Source organism: Ammodytes marinus, assembly GCF_949987685.1.
Source record: "Ammodytes marinus genome assembly, chromosome: 7".
Lineage (NCBI taxonomy): Eukaryota > Metazoa > Chordata > Actinopteri > Uranoscopiformes > Ammodytidae > Ammodytes > Ammodytes marinus.
The window spans coordinates 19,241,415-19,257,651 of NC_137211.1; the positions used below are offsets into that span (position 1 = coordinate 19,241,415).

The 16,237-nt window shown below is 39.4% G+C and overlaps 1 protein-coding gene across 2 annotated transcripts; it reads right to left on the reverse strand.

The window, feature by feature from the left end:
• Positions 1-178: 178 nt before the first annotated feature.
• Positions 179-10,022, reverse strand: pcbp2 (poly(rC) binding protein 2). 2 transcript variants are annotated; one of them, XM_080031180.1, is made up of 13 exons: positions 9,877-10,022; positions 8,975-9,108; positions 8,649-8,672; positions 8,519-8,551; positions 8,268-8,384; positions 8,013-8,144; positions 5,936-6,064; positions 5,742-5,816; positions 5,355-5,396; positions 4,363-4,435; positions 4,211-4,266; positions 2,409-2,578; positions 179-1,435 (listed from the first exon to the last, which is right to left on the reverse strand). In XM_080031180.1, the coding sequence occupies exons 2-13, from the start codon at positions 9,041-9,043 to the stop codon at positions 1,399-1,401; spliced, it is 957 nt and encodes a 318-aa protein (XP_079887306.1). In that variant the 5' UTR covers positions 9,044-9,108; positions 9,877-10,022; the 3' UTR covers positions 179-1,398. The 2 variants fall into 2 exon arrangements, with proteins under 2 accessions (XP_079887306.1, XP_079887305.1); XM_080031179.1 differs by having other exon boundaries at positions 5,337-5,396.
• Between the last annotated feature and the right edge of the window lie 6,215 nt (positions 10,023-16,237).

The window sequence follows — 16,237 nt, forward strand, 5'->3', positions numbered from 1 at the left end:
TCAGCATGGCCAAACGGTTCCAGTGTCATTTTCTTAACATTGCCCATTAACACGACCACGTTTTTGGATTATTAATAAATAAATATCATCTTAATAACAGGGTAATCTAGTTGTGTTGTCAGCTTCCTTTGTGAAAAAGTAAACATTACAACCTAAGAATGACCCAGGATTGTTTTAAGCATTTCACATCTTTTTTATTTCTGCATTTCATTTCTTCAACAATTTTAAATTGCACCCAGATCTACAATAGTTTGAAAACGTGCACAAAAAACGTGAGTTTCTTCATCCTGCAAAGAATAATAAAAAATAAAATCTGACCCAGGCAAAAAAGGATAGCAGGAAACTAGTGTTAATTCTATAATTCTCCTTCTAGTTAATCATAATTTAATACCTCAGCATAATATACTTAAAGACCAATATGTCTTGTAGTTTTGCCCCTTGCAGCATTCCCCAGCCCTGCAGTTAAAAAAAATATTTTCTCTATTTAAAACAAACATTTCAATGTTATTATTATCATCATCGTCGTCATTACTATGGTCTTAGTAATTTCAGAGAAAAGAAAATATTTTCCTCTCATTCAGGCCCACTCCTGATGACCAAGGCCCACCCACCCTTAGCAGAATCCAATACACAACAATGCTCAAAAAGTCCTGATCGAGAAATAAAAACGGATGGAAACACAGGAATGACACAAAAACAATTACTCATCAAAATTAGAGGTGAGACATAATGTAGCTTAAAATTCTCCTTTGAACCCACACTCAACAAAAGGGTTAAAATACCTTCTGACTAAAAAGGTTTTTTTTCCTGCATACATCTTCAACTGGAGATCATTTACACCCTCTGAAAACCCGTTTAAACCCACAATGCCTCTTTCAGGAAGTACAGCTTCAAATAGAAGATGGCAAATATCAATGACTTCTACTCTTACAAGGAGCTGCGTATTAAATAAAAAATAAATAGATATTTCAAAAAGAAAGGGAAAGAACAGTCCATCTATAATGTTATTGTGTGTTTTTTTTTCTTCATTTTTTACATTTTCTAAGAAAAATCTGACATAAGAAAAAACATTATTTATGCCTTTTCAGATTTTTCTAAAACTTTTTTTTTTACCTATATCAAGAAGATCATACAGATATACAGTAAAATAAGAGGAAAAAATACAACAGAAGGTAGTCTTTAAAAACTATATGCAAAGGGAATTTTAAAAACATAATAAATAAATAAAATACCAATATCATGATGATGGTTGAATTACAACTGAGTAGGTGTTTAACCAAAGCAGAGGAGAAAACAGTGAGTTTATAGTACTTGGTTTTTGCATTAAGTTCAATAAGGGACCTCTTGGTAAAAAGTAGGGGGAGGGGTTACGTTAGGTGCTGATGAATATCCTCCATGTCAGTTGGCTGCGAGTCCAGTAGCTTCAGAAGAGAGCCTGAGGAACACCACAGAAAACAGGAGGAACACAGACTTATTATTATACGATTCAAAAATACTTGTTGCAAACTTAAATGTGAAGACAGTGAATCTTAAAATAATATCTCAAAGGACGACACAACATTTGAGTTCAGCAGCATATTCTTGACCATTTAAAATTCACTTTTGCAATTTGACAATCATTTTAAGAAGCCGACCACAAAGGGTGAAGGCCAATAAGTGAGAAGCATGACAAATACTTTGTTTATAATTCCTTCCCTTTTCAAAATGAGGTTTCCCGTCTGTAAAAACTGCCCATTAACATAGATACATTTAACCTCTTCCCACTCTACCGTGTCGATAACACTTTATAGGTGAGTGCCATTGCCATGCTTCAGAAGCTGATAAGACAATACAGTTTTTAAACAATAGATGAATGTGTATGAGAAATAAAAATGAAATATAAACCCAATAAAATACATTTAAAATACAAAAAGGTAAGTAGACAAGACACTAACAAATAAAAAGGTAAAAGGCAATAAAAACATTTTAAAGCATAAATATAATAAAGTAATTTATTAAACAGTAAAAGCCAGGGCTAAAGGAGAAGGTTTAAGGTTAACTCAAAACCTACTAATGTATCCATTTGGGACTGTTCTGATGCATTTCATACTTAAGATTGAAGGTAAATAAGTAAACTACCAGTTACTGTAGAGTAATGGCCTAGTTCACAATTTCTACCACCAATAAAGATTCTGCCGTCTTTTACTTTCAAGTGACTAGTATAAACTTGTCTTAAATTCAAGCCTGATGAAAATAGACCAATTTTTATTCCCCAGTCATTTCTATTACTATAAATAAGCTTGAGGGCGTTGGAAAAACCACTGGACTCCAGAGAGTTTTACCACTTTAGGTACAAAGTAAACAATGAACTAAAATACTGCAGTGTTGCTGTCAACTGGATGCTGTGTGATGGATATGCAGCCTCTTACCGAGCATTGATCAGGTACTCGGCCAGACTGATGCTGGCGTGGGAGCCAGTGATGGTGACCTGTCTGTCAGTGGAGCCCTCCACAGGGTTGGCTATCTTGATCTGAGCCCCTGACATCTGACGGATCTCGTTGATCTTAGCGCCCTGACGGCCAATGATGCAGCCAATTAGCTGAGGAGGAAGGAGAAGGGGAGGAGTAAGAACACATTAGCACCAGGGAAAAAATAAACCCAATGAGATAAGCTACTTCTATGACATGATTTTTCTTGCGTTTTTTTTTTCCTTCACGTTTTTGACAGTGAGGGTATGACATTTTTGTGTAGCCTATATTTTGGGAGCTTGGCCAAACCATTTTTGTATATAAATGTAATATTAGAAAATAGTAAATAGTATTGATCCATAGTCATGCAGTCTTATCACTAAAAATATTTTAATTAAAAGGCTAAACAAGACACTTCAGTTGTTGCCTCAGCCAGGTCCCTCTTGTTAATGAAATGTTATTTAATGTCAATGGAACTTCCTTATGAAATTAAGGTAGCACTTTTTTTGTGCCGTGATTGCCCTAATATATTTCCATCTCCAAGTGTGTGCGAACACCGACAGGTCTGTTACCGACAGACTTAACACCATGAGAGTGTCCAAAATTAACTGACAGATCAAATCAGACTAGGGTTGCAAAGGGGTAGAAAGTTTCCAGTAAATTTTCGGAAACTTTCCATGGGAACTTTCGCTCTCGAATTTTGAGAATATGCAAAATTGGGAATTAACTAAATGGTGGTAATTTAAATTATCCGTTTCATATCCACACATAAATCTAAACATTATGTTTTGTCATAGGCAGATATCCATGCAGAAAAATACAATTATAATACATTACATTTGAATAGATTTATTGGCAACTTTACCAAGTTTTGATTATTTAATGGACAATCAATCATTTCACTGAACAACAAAAAGATGAATGTTGACTAAGATATTACTCATCTGCCCATTCAATAAATTAAGTAAAATGCCCACCCATGTGATGGGGGAATGCACAGTATGTATGAGGCGTGGGCTCAGTACTCCTGCAGTAAGCAGTGTGCTATGTGCAACTTGCCAAGTGTACTTGCATGAAATCTGGTTGTTTTAGTCAAGATTATGCTAAAATAATATAAGTATTTAAAATCACAGTTTAAGCCTCTGTAAACCTGGTCTAAAATAGTAAAAAATAAATATATGATATCAAGTTGGGTGTCTCAATAAGCTTTTTAAAAAATCTGATTGAAATTAAATGTTGCTAAATATTATAAAACATTGTTGAAAAAACTGCTTTTTACTTTCTAGAACGTTTGCCAGGACTTAAATAACATAGTAAGAAGGATTTGGTGCATTTGGGTTGCAGGGTCTTTAAGGGCCAACCTTAAATTTAGTAAATTCCTGTTTATTCCCAAAATTCCCATGGAAAGTTTCCAACTTTGAAAATTTCCGGAATTTTGCGACCCTAAATCAGACCTCTGCTGCTTCACTGTAGAGCACAGATCCCTGTAGATCTCAGCCCCCGAACTGTATATAAAAGAGTCAGCCTCGACCTGCCCTGTGCATTATCTGTGTTGGTGTGGTATTTGTGTGCTTTGTAGTAAGTAAAACTCCATATACGTGCTAAAACCAAAGTGTGTGGGTGTTTATGACATCATGACTGTATAACAAAATCCATATCATGGCATAACGTGACACCGCCCACACCTACATCAAAATAATGACATGTTTCTCTGAATAAAACAAAGCCAATAAGCAAAGAAAAGGGAGATGAATGCGACTTACATCGTTTGGAATGGTCAGCTCATGAGAGCCAGTTTGTGCAGAGGCGTCCATCCCAGCTGAACAAATGCAAAGAAATCCCATGAGTTTGTTGACTAGGCGAATAATTACAAGTCTACAGCAATGGCATTCCCTCATTCAATCTGTTCACCTACCCTGGAAGCCCTGGTTGCTATGTGCAATGGGAAAGGGGCTCTGCTGCATGGCCAGCTGGTGAAGTTTGGTGAGCTGTTGAAACAATGGAGGAAAGGGCGTGGAGAGCAAACAGAGAATACGAATGAGGAAAGATTTAGAAGAAATTTCAAAAGCTGAAATTGTGAAATTTGCAATTTTGTAAGTGGTTATAGTGATAATGAGAGGAAAATATGAAATGGATCATGAGACTCATGATTTAGCCTAAAGAGGGGCAAACCGATAGCATTGTGAAGGTGCGAACACACTGCACTCGCCGCGCAAGAATACATACAAAGTCAATGTACAAGCGCGTGGACCCGCGAATCAGCCACATCCAATCAGCGGTGAGATTGCCCGATGGGTCTGCAAGACGGGGTGGGCGTGTGGAATTCCAATATAGTACAGCGAAGCACCGGTGTTGTCCTTCGCCAGACCCGGCGCACTTTCACTTTCAGGTAGGCTGATGTCTGTCTTTATTTTTGCCACTGAGCACACGATGCTGTTGTTAATGTGTTTAGTATGTTGCTGAATTGCTGTTAATGTGTGTGTATTTGCGAGCGGGGTGCGTCTTCATGATGTTTTAATGATATCTGTGCCATGATGCCACTGGTTAAACAGTGTACCTACATCTGTCTTTTGGCACAGCTGGACCATGTTGTTGTTGTTGCACCGGAAGTGTGACGGGTCTGATCTCAGAAACGGCGTCTGTGTCAGGCATATATGGCCCAATATGATCGAGCGGCGAGCCACTCGCATTTACGCGGCCAACAGCCGCCGCCGGCGAGTGCAGTGTGTTCCCACCTTTAGACTTTAAAAAATAAGTATTAATGTTGGAATTGTTAAATGGATGTGTGTTTCAGGCAGTGGTTGGAAAAATAAAGTGTCAAAAGGGATGAAAAGAAGAAGGTGGCATGGCTTCCCAGGATCGAAGTTACAAATATATTGGATCACTTACAGAGGGCCCTTCACTTACATCAGGCTGTGGAATGGCGTGCTGCCCTTGGACAGCGTAAGCCTGCAAGGGGAAAATAGCAGTTAGGAGGGTGTGGCAGTCACACACAGACAGTGTACTCCAATATCCATAGGTCGTCTGTCCTTGGTGTGCCACAATTACAAAGCAAGGCACACCATCTACAGAAAACCCCTGAATAGACTGAATAAATTGCTTTGGCCAGTAGGGCTGTGTTTTGTACACAGCAACTTGTATTTCAGCTCCGTTTTCAGTGAACTATTCCTGTGGAATATCCCAATATGGATTTGATTGCTATGTATTGCGATACATCATATCGTGACCAATGTACTGCTTCCAGTAGAACCAGGGACACCCAGAAGAACAAAACAAAATGTTTACATTGTTTACCTGACCACCTGCAAAGATGACAGGAGAGCCTGAGGGTTTGGGTCTGTACGGGATGGTCACTCCCTTTGGTGGAGACTAAAGAAAACAGAAATATCCAGTTAACTATTGATCAACAGAAACAGTGTCAATAACAGGCGCCAAGGGAGTAAAAAAAAAAAAAAAATCTGGCAGCATTTCATAAACAGAGTGCTTACCTCGAGCATAACAACACAGATCTGCTTGACACACTCAATAATGGACTGTGGGGTCCCTGCAACGGTGATGGCACGCTCTGTTGAGTTGGGTAACATGTCCCCTGCTACTTGTACCTGAGCTCCTGCAGACTGCAATGACATCATAACAACAACAAGCGTGAGGACACAACGGAGATACAGCACAGAGGGGTATACTACAAAGCAAACTCAACAGAGCCCGGCTCTCTTTTTTTGATCTGGTTCAACATAACACATACCCTCGCTCAGAGCTAACCGGTATCACGAAGGCAGTTATCAACCTCTTATGTTGAACGAGAGTTTCAGCTTCAGGCTCTGTGCGCGTCCCCATGAGAGGGGGCGTTTGGCCGTCATTTGACTCTGCTTCCGCACAGACTGGACTGATCTTGTGCCGCTAACTTTACACAAACGGACTGATTGTGAGCAGCTGAGTAAAACAAAAGTGTGTCGCCAACTTCATTCAAGAGGAAGAGTTTGTCAGTCTGAATTATTACAGCAGAAAACAGAGAGCCGAAAAAAACTATTACTGCAAATAGGCTAAGGAGAGTGGAATGCTGCCAGCATGGAAATTATTTATTTATCTTGCCGATCGTTCTCGCAGTGCGTAACGTGACATTATAAAACAATGAAACGTTGAACTCGGATTTAAACACTATACCATTTAGCCTAATATATATATAGGCTACTTTGCTATATTTATAGCACTACGCCTATAGTCCCACACTTAAGAATGTAATTTAAGTCTGACACTGTCTCAAAATGAATAGCCTATGGAAAATCATTTAGTTTTGGGCCACATCATAATGAATACAATTTTGATTTAGACTATTAGCCTTTTATTTTAATCTTACAAATACCAATAGGCCTACATTAAAAAACCTGTAGTCTGGACAAATATGAATCTAGGCTACTGTGAGAAGCTTAACCTGCGAGTCTGCAACGATGTCCGAACTGTGACAGCTGTCACCTGTCACGTCCCAACTGTAATCGCTACTTATGAAAAGAAAGCCCACAGTGAAATAATGTTGCAAACTGTGATTTTATAGAACGCTTTATTAAGAGCCAGTGTGTGTATATCGCCAGGTAAAATCATTTGAGAGGAGAGCATAGAGTGGCGCTGCATACAGTATAGGTGTGGGCTATTTTACATGTTCAATAACTGTATGCATGTGGCAAAAAGCCCCAGCGCAATGTTACAGTTCACTCTGCTGTAAGCCTAATGTCACGGCTTCGTTTCGTTCATTAACTTAGCCTACTGATCAATAAATTTAGATGTAACAGCTTCCTCAGTGAGAATGTAGCGCTCAGACAATATTGTCAGGTCCGCGGGATTTCTAAATGTGTAGTTTCCTTGAAGGGCAGCGCTCTATAAGAGCCGAATTTAAGCTCAAACTCTGAAACAAAAACTGGTCTGAGCAGGTTAGCCGTGCAGCCTCTGTTACCACGGTGATCTAGCCAGGTAGAAAGAGAGCCACCTTTCGTGATACTGAAAACTCTGGCTTTAGACCGCTTTAGACTCAACAGACCTCGCTCAGCCCTTAATCTCGCTTCGTAGTATACCCCTCAGGTTTTGAACTTTACAAACATACCAAAAAATTTGATTTAGGCTTTTATGATTATTATCCTCGGGCCGATCTCAAAGGCATGTGTATTGCGATTTGTGGGATGGTTTTGTGGAATGGTCTGGACTATAAGATCGAATAAAGTATAAATATAATGCAATTTAATACATTTTCTTTACAAAGATTAATTTAAGGGAGGAAGGAGAAACTAAAATGTACTTTTCTTAATAGCTTGATGCAGTATGATGTAGGCATAAATTGGAGTCGAATTATAAATTGTTCTTTTAGTTTATCTTGTTGGATTTCAAATGTATTTATGGTAAGGAATGGGTGGGGGTACGATTTGACAAGCCTAGTCTTATTCCCATTCGTCTTCGAACGGGTCTAGCGTGTGATTTGTTTTGTTTTTCATGTATATTTTTTTCCCTTTGTTATTGTTTGATAATTTTTTTCTTTTGAAATAATGATTTCATGTATTCAAGAAAAATTAGACAAACCTCTCTGATTTCCTTGATTTTGCAGCCTCCCTTGCCAATGAGGGAGCCACACTGGCTGGCAGGCACAACAAGGCGCATGGTGACCGGTGGTTTGCTGGTGGCCGTACTGTTAGTCATTGAGGTGCTGATGTCCTGGGAGGAGGGAAGACCACACAACAAGAGGGCTTAGAAAAACTTGAATAGAGTCACTGATTGTCATCTTGAATCTTGAATGATTTTGCCCGAACAATGTCTGAGTTGAGATGCAAATCTAACCTCCTCCAGTTTCTCAATGATCATAGAGAAAGCTTTAAAGATGGAGGTGGTGGGTCCTGCCAGGGTGATGATCCTCTCCGGACAGTTCCCCTCTGAGATGTTGATGCGAGCGCCGCTCTGCACAGACATGGGAACAGAATAGAAAATATTAAAAAGTCGCACAAAAAAAGATGACGCATGATGAGTTAATGTCAATGAAACCGTGAACATGTTCAAACACGTTTCATTAACAAGAGAATAAAACCTCTCACCTCCTCTCTCATCTTCTTAACAGACTCTCCTTTCTGTGAGGAAAGAGCACAAATGCAAAATATTTACAAAACACACCAAAGGGGATGAGATGGAGATGACATCTATCAGACAGTGAAAACAACAACTTACCTTTCCAATGATGCTTCCCACCTCCTACAGAAGAGAAGAAATATAAAAGTTTAAAGCAATACAAGTATTCTCAACTTTGTTTTGTTATTCTCGCGGCTGACAGGGTAAGACAAATTAGATAAAATACTATGCTATTACTTATTTAGAATTACTATTTCTGAAAAGATCTATTTAACACATTGTAATACCATTTAAAGCCTTTTTTGGATAACCATATTCAATGCCTTTTCAGACTTTAATAGTTTATGTAGGAACCTTGTACAGAGGACTTTATCCTAATGAAAGTGAGGACAGGAGCGACTTTAGAAATTAAACATGGCACCCACCTTCCCATGCATGAGCAGCCTGATGGTTAAGGTGACATTAAGTCCTCCTTCAACCAGGCTTGAATCCATTTCTGCGGCGGAATCCAGGATTTAATCTGGGCAACAACGCTGGTACTTGGTTACTGGCTGTTTGTCTGCAACAGAGTGGAAAATGTGACCATGAGGGACAAATGTAGTAACTGGAAAGTGTGAGGACACGTCAAGAGAAAATCCTTGTTTACTAGAGAAGCTTCTGTCATTGCAGATCAATGAAGTGATGCAGGCAGTTAACATCTTGTAGACTCGAGCCTGTACTGTACTTTAATAACGTTATCGGGCCACTCCGAAACAATGAGGCGTTTCAGTCCAGTGATTCACATTAGACTGGCCCGAGTCCACAGACACACACGCACACACATTCACGTTAGCACAATGACCCACTGTCTCCCGGTGGCTGGGGCTATTTTCTGGCACCGAACAGCTGGGGCGACATAGCTTTCAATTTACGCAATTAATGCAAATAAGCAAACACGTCCAGCATATTAAAGCAACTTTATGTCGAATGTGAATCGATATAGTAACAACAGAAGACTCACAGGACAGTGCTATTGCTAACATAGCAAATCCTGTTTTAAAAAGAGCATCACAGCTAAGTTAGCACCGCAACATTTCTACCGTGACTTCCTAGATTCTGAAGATAATGTTGGGCTAATACGCCAACAACATCTGTGACATAAACTCAACACGCAACTAGCAACACACTCAGAGAGATCAAGTTAAAATGCAGTTTGGTTAATTTCCATAGAGCTCGCTAGCGTTAGCATCGCCGGATCCAGGAACTAGTCTGATCCCGCGGCCTAGATGGCCGTCCTTCACTCCGGGAGGAAATTCAAAAACAAAGCCGCGTTTGTGGATGTTCTTACCGGATCCGTGCCGAGCAGAGTGTTCGGGGGATGGGTAGGGTGGAAGGGGAGAGGTTCGGGAGGGAGTTTTAAAAGGATCCGGGGAAGAGGGAAGAGACGCCGCTGTTCGATCGGACTCCACTCTTCTGCTTGGCACAAAAGACAAAATGAATTCAACTTTGACCCCTCAACTGCCCCGCCCCTACAAACCCGGGTCAACCCCGCCCACGCGGACCGCCCTGTTCACCAAAAATAAACAGCGTTTTTATTTTTTTTAGTTGTGTAGGCTAAATAATTGCAGTGCAATAGAGTTAAGATCCCTCCCCCCAGAAAAATAAGGTTAAGGTTGAAGAAGTTTAATTTTAATCAATGTTCCCTTGTAATGTCACTTTTAGTTAGATTCAGAAATGACATATTTAAAAAGTTCCTTAGGCTACGTGACCTTTCTTGGATGATATTATCTGTGAGATCCTACATTGTGGGGGGTTGGTAAAGATCAACATAAAATGTGAAAAATAATAATTTATAATCAATCTAATTATGTAGGCCTATGCTGTTTGGTCTGTAGGCCTAAGGCTAGCCTATTTACTAATTTATCAGGGAACCCTTGTCCAGTGCAAATCATCCTAGCTATTTAGTTTTTGAATAGGCCTATAAAGCTTATGGATCTGTTCGGTTCCTGCCAATAATAACACACAGCTGCAGTTATCTGTTAATCCAACAGATGGCACAATGACTCTTTGAGTAGTGAAATCTGAGTCTGTATTGAGCCTCCTTTAAATCCAAAACCTTTATCTAGCTTTGCTCAAATACAAATCATTTAGTTGGACGTGTCCTGACCTAACTGATTGAAAAATGAATTGAACAAGTAACCACAGCCTTTTATAAACCTATAACAAAATGTAAAACATTATGGTGAAGTCCTCACTCCCAGGGATATTTTGTTGAATGAGTCAGCCTCTCTCTACACATATTCAAAGAGTGGTTAGCAATTGAGTGAGAGCTCTGATTTATTGACAGAGACAGTTCAAATATGATGATCTTTCTGTAAATGAATCTCTCAACAGGGGAGGAGGAATAACGTATAGCCTATTCAAAATTGTACTATGTAAAAGAGAAAAGAATTAGCATGAAAATTGTCATTCTGAAGAATTTCCTATTTCATAATAATGCACATCCTATAATTGGATTATAACAAAGGAAATAATGTATACATCATTTGATCTTGCAGCGAGTAAATGCTGAGCTCGTTTGAATGACTTTGCTTACTGCTGGGCAGCTTGTGAATTCCCCCTATAATCAAAAAGGTCTGGGGGCATTCAGGGATCTTCATTCGTCATTTTAGCTTAAATTATATAAATCATAATGAACTTATCATCATTTGAATTGTTAAAGTAACTACTAACTTAAGAATGTGCAGTACAAAGTACAATATTGGCCTCTGAAATGTATAGGAGTGGAGGTATAATGTAGCAGGAAAGTTGGAATAATCAAGCAACTCTAGTACTGGCAAATGCACTTATACCATCCACCACTGCTCTCAGTATGGACTCAGGCTTACAGCTTCTGTAAGCTCCAATATTCATGTGTAATAGCTGATTTGACTAAAATAAGGGTGCAGATCCACTGAAGGATTTTAAATATAAACCTGCAGGATATTTGAAAAGCCTGACACAATGATTTAAAAGTGGAACTGCTGATACAGTATCAACATGGCCAAAAGATAGACCTCAGGAATTCACCTTCTTGACCTGAAAATAATGAACTTCCGCTTTATTATCTGGGTTTTTGTATACACAGAATATGATTGATGACTTTCCGCCTCGTGATGGATTGCCTTGTTTTACTGCAAGGCCGTTGTTTTGTTGTTTTGTCACATGATTGATGGGATAAATGGGGATCTGTTGGTGTTTATTTTGAATTAGAGGCATAGAATCAAAGCCCCTAGATTGTACAGTTAAAGCCCGGCAGAATCACTTTGTTATTAGAGTGCTATATAAAGACAGGAAGGCAGACGAGAGAGAAAGAATAAAATGGAGCAGTAATAGCCCTATAACCATGTGTTCATGGTCTGGTTGACATGGGTATTCTGCCTGAACTCACCCAGCACATGTCCACTAATCTGATGCACATCGGAGTACCCACAATGCAATTAGTCAATGGTTAGAAGAATGACTTGCTATTGTCTGTAACCAATCTACTATCCCCCTGAATCTCTAATCCGTCATAAGGATGATTTGATTTGATTTGATACATCCAGTTCTCTATATTAGAGCCGATGTCCCTACAGAATGTCACTGTTGTTCACATGCATGACTCATGAATCATTTTTGGCTCAGTTTCAAGGATTCAAAAATGACACTGAGTTCAATACATTTGCCTCTGTGCTCAGCTATCCTGAAAATAGCTTTAGTCTGCAATTCCTCTTCCTGTCTGATTGGTGCTAGGCTAGTGGTGATTTTGAGAAATAGAAACATAACTGACCAGATTTGTATCAGGCTCTATATAGTGACAGCTAAAACATTTACCGTGAGTACACCCCCCTGCACAGCGTTGGTTTTTGTTCTCCGTAAAAAGAACAGTGGTGGGTACGTACAGTAAATTATAATCAGTAAGTGTTTTTTGTCATAACAAAAGATGTTTAATTAGGATAAAAATGCCTGTTTGTTTGATCTGAAGAGCGGTGAACGCTGAGAGATGGAGAGTACGCAGGGGAGACGAGGTGCATGCTCGTCAGATCGTCCAATCAGCAAAGTCTCCCTGGCCTTTTACGTGTCTCCCTCATGAAGCAACTGCTTACATAATCATCTGCTCACTTTTAATCTCTGCAATCTTTCGCACAGTTTTCCAAATTCAATGCATCCCCCCCTTTCCCTGTTTTTTTCTACTTCAGTGCTTTTATCTGACAAGCCCACTGGCTCTCTTACTCTCTCTCTCTCTCCTTTCTCCTCTTCCCTACACTGGTGAATGGTCATTGGTTACTTTACATGATGGATTGTATGATTAAATGCCACTCGCCCACCTAACACCCTCTTGCTTCCCCTGACGTCTCTTTGCCAACCTGTGTTATGTTACAGTACCTTGCTGTGGTGTAGATTCACATCTGGAATCACTTTTCTGCTTTAGCCGCGAGCCGGTAGCTCCACTCCAAGGTCTTGATTTGATTTGATTTGATTCAATTTATTTCAGACATATCAACATACAAAACAAAATGAAAAGCATGGAAATACAATAAACAAAAATTATGTTTTCACAAAAAAAAATAAAAAATAAAAAAAATTATCTGTATTGCTGAGATATGCCTGAAAAGGAGCAGGAAGAAGTATACACTTATTTAATCCTACCCCTTTTCCATAGTAAAAAAATACAAATATTTATAGAGATGGAAAACAATAGCACTGAAGAAAAACAAGAGCATATTTTAAATATCGTTTTTAACAATTGAACTGATACAATGTGAATAGTCCTCTTCCCATTTGTGTTTTATGACATCCAAAATAGGTCAAATAAAATGAGCGTGAGTGTTGTGTAACAGAAATAAGGATGAGATTCATGTTTGACAAAGCCGTGGGATAGTTGTACAGATCTGTTAACTCACTAAAATGGAGATGCAGAGATGCACAGTGGGACTGAATTCTCTCTGCAGGAGTGTGAATGCAACCAAAAAGCCTGTGCTTGTACAGCAACTGCAACAGCACTACCTTGTTCCACTGCCATAGCTACAGTAGATGGCCCTGCAGGGTCACAGCGAGAGGTGACACGTGCTCATGTAAACTGTCCAGTCAGGAACCAGAAGGGACGTAGAGTGGCTGTGACTCCGTGCTCTTATTTTAAGAAGATCTTCCCCAAATAGGCCTCTCCCACTGAGACAAATAATTGGCGTGATATCTTAGGGGCACAAGCATGAGGAGCAGTCTGCATTTTAATGCCAACCCTCCACAGGAAGAACCCAGTTATGCATGCCAGCGGGCACGCTCTCTGGACCCTGTGTGTTTAGGGAAACACATGCTATGTGAACAGAGCTTCAGACAGTTTAATAGGATAGTATATGAATACTGCTTTGAAAGTGAGGGCATGAGATTATATAAAATAAATATGATAAAATATGTGTTACAGTTGTATTATTCTATTATTTTGTGCCCAGTTCAGACCTCTCAACATACTTTGATGGTGGCTGTTTATACAATATCATTCAACCTCTAACATACATTCATTTAATTGACCAACTGGCAAGACTTTGACATTTACAATGCAAGACTGGTCCATGACTTTGGTCAAACTTGTGAGGAAACGGTATATGTCAGCCCTGTGAGTCCACGGAATCTTTCGCCTCCGTGAGAATGGTGACTGATTTCCTCACTGCAATCAGGTGTGTGTGCACTGATTGGCTGATTGAACCCAGGTGTGAAGAGATTATATATGCCCTGAGACCCCAGTGCTCTGTGCTGCTCATTGTCTCACCTTAAGAGGTAGTGTGAGGTTGTATCCTAGTGCCCTCTGAGTTTAAGAGAAAATAATTGTTGAAGTGTTTGTCTGTCCGTTCAGCTGCTTGGCAGTGATGGTTTTGTTCTTTAGTTTGGTATTTTAAAGTAGCCTGTGTGGCTTTTTGCTTTCTCTCCCTCCCCTTCTTCGCTTTAGCGATTCAGTGGTTATCCCTCGGGATAACTTTTAGAAACCCCTTGGTCCGCACCTGTGTCCCAAACAATAGTACAGAATCAGTTTAACTAAAAATAACCACAGGTCCAAAATGGTATAGGCTATCTTAAGCGTCTGCAATCATCAGAGTGATGGAGAATGAAAGCAACATGGGAAAATCAACATATCACCTGTTAGCCCTGTGACCGAGTGCTGAATATGGGAATGTTCCATAAAACAGATTGCCATCAACAGAAAGCGCTGATCTTACCAAGCTCACAACAAAACTTGGCTGTTGATAGTGAAACAGCTTTCTTCCTCCTCCAAAACACTCACTGTAGCCTGTGTTATACACTACTCAATGGCCTGAGCGCACACACACACACACACACACGCACGCACACGCACACACGCACGCACACGCGCACACACACACACACACACACACACACACACACACACACACACACACACACACACACACACACACACACACACACACACACACACACACACAGACCAAACAAAAACAATCTCTCTATTTTCTCAGTTGCACGCCAACAATTTGTCACGATTTATGTATGGGTTACGAAGAACAGAACCAGTGATAAACCTAATTGTGTTACAAAGTCTATTTAATTTCAATAGAGAGTAAAAACTACGCGCTTTGCTTCCATTTGAAATGTCTGAATGTGGACACAGAGTAATGTTTTAGAAGAAGAGGAAGAAGAAATCTTGTGTAAAACAGTAATATCTTAAAATGTAAGCAAAAGTTTGTATCTTGACAAACTGCAAAATTGTGGTAATTGGTGTGTTTTGTATATACCTGACTTTGCATCACTTTTTACAGGATGTGGGTGCATAGCTTGTTAGACATGGTCTGCTTATCTCATGAGCATTTTACAGTTTTTTTCGATCGGTAAACCACAGTGGGCACAACTGTAGCTCAATGTGCAAAACTCTAACTACAGTCTGCACCACCAACAGTCATTAGAGCTGAACAGTTCACTTCACCTGCAAAACAGGTTCAGTGCAGCAAACACTATGAACCAGCCTCATTGAGATAACACACACTGTCACTCAGAACCTGCTCAGAGTACAAACACTTGCATCAAACCCCAATACACAAATTACAAACTTTTAATCTTTACAGTTTGAATAATTCAAATTATTTCACACAAATTACACATTATTTTCTTTGATGAAAGGGTGAAATTATTTCACATGAAATTGTTTATTTTATAACATACCAGTTTTTTTTAGGAAAACAAAAAGAAATGAAAATCAGAAGTTTGCTTCAATAGATACACATTTTGTATATTTTATTGAAAACATTTCCAAATGTAGTATTTATCTGTGTAAATATTCTATAATTGTAATACAGAAATCAATTCCTGTAATGTTGTCATTTACTGTAAGGATGCAACTCTAAGCTGTTTGTTTGCTGGAAAATTCGTATTACAGATGCAACTTTAGATTTTTGCAGATTGGGTTGCACTCTCAATCCTGCCTCTCTCAATGCGAGACCATGATTCACAACAGGGTCTATCAGTGTTGCCCTTACTGTATTTCATCAGACATTACAGCTCTATGTCTTCTAGGTCTTCCTCCACACATCCACACTCTCACTGCCACTCTTCAACCTCCAACAACCTGTCTTCCTTGGTCCATTTCCAAAAAAAAATATATTTTTGAGCTTTCCATTTATACTGTAGGGGAAGGTGGGGTGATTTGTGCATTTTGGAAG

Coding starts and splice junctions, on each gene's coding strand:
- pcbp2 (XM_080031179.1), bottom strand. CDS start 9,043: ATGGATTCAAGCCTGGTTGAAGGAGGACTTAATGTCACCTTAACCATC. Junction 8,552..8,648: donor TGGGAAGCATCATTGGAAAG/GTAAGTTGTTGT, acceptor CTTTCCTCACAG/AAAGGAGAGTCTGTTAAGAA. Junction 1,436..2,408: donor GAGTACCTGATCAATGCTCG/GTAAGAGGCTGC, acceptor GGTGTTCCTCAG/GCTCTCTTCTGAAGCTACTG.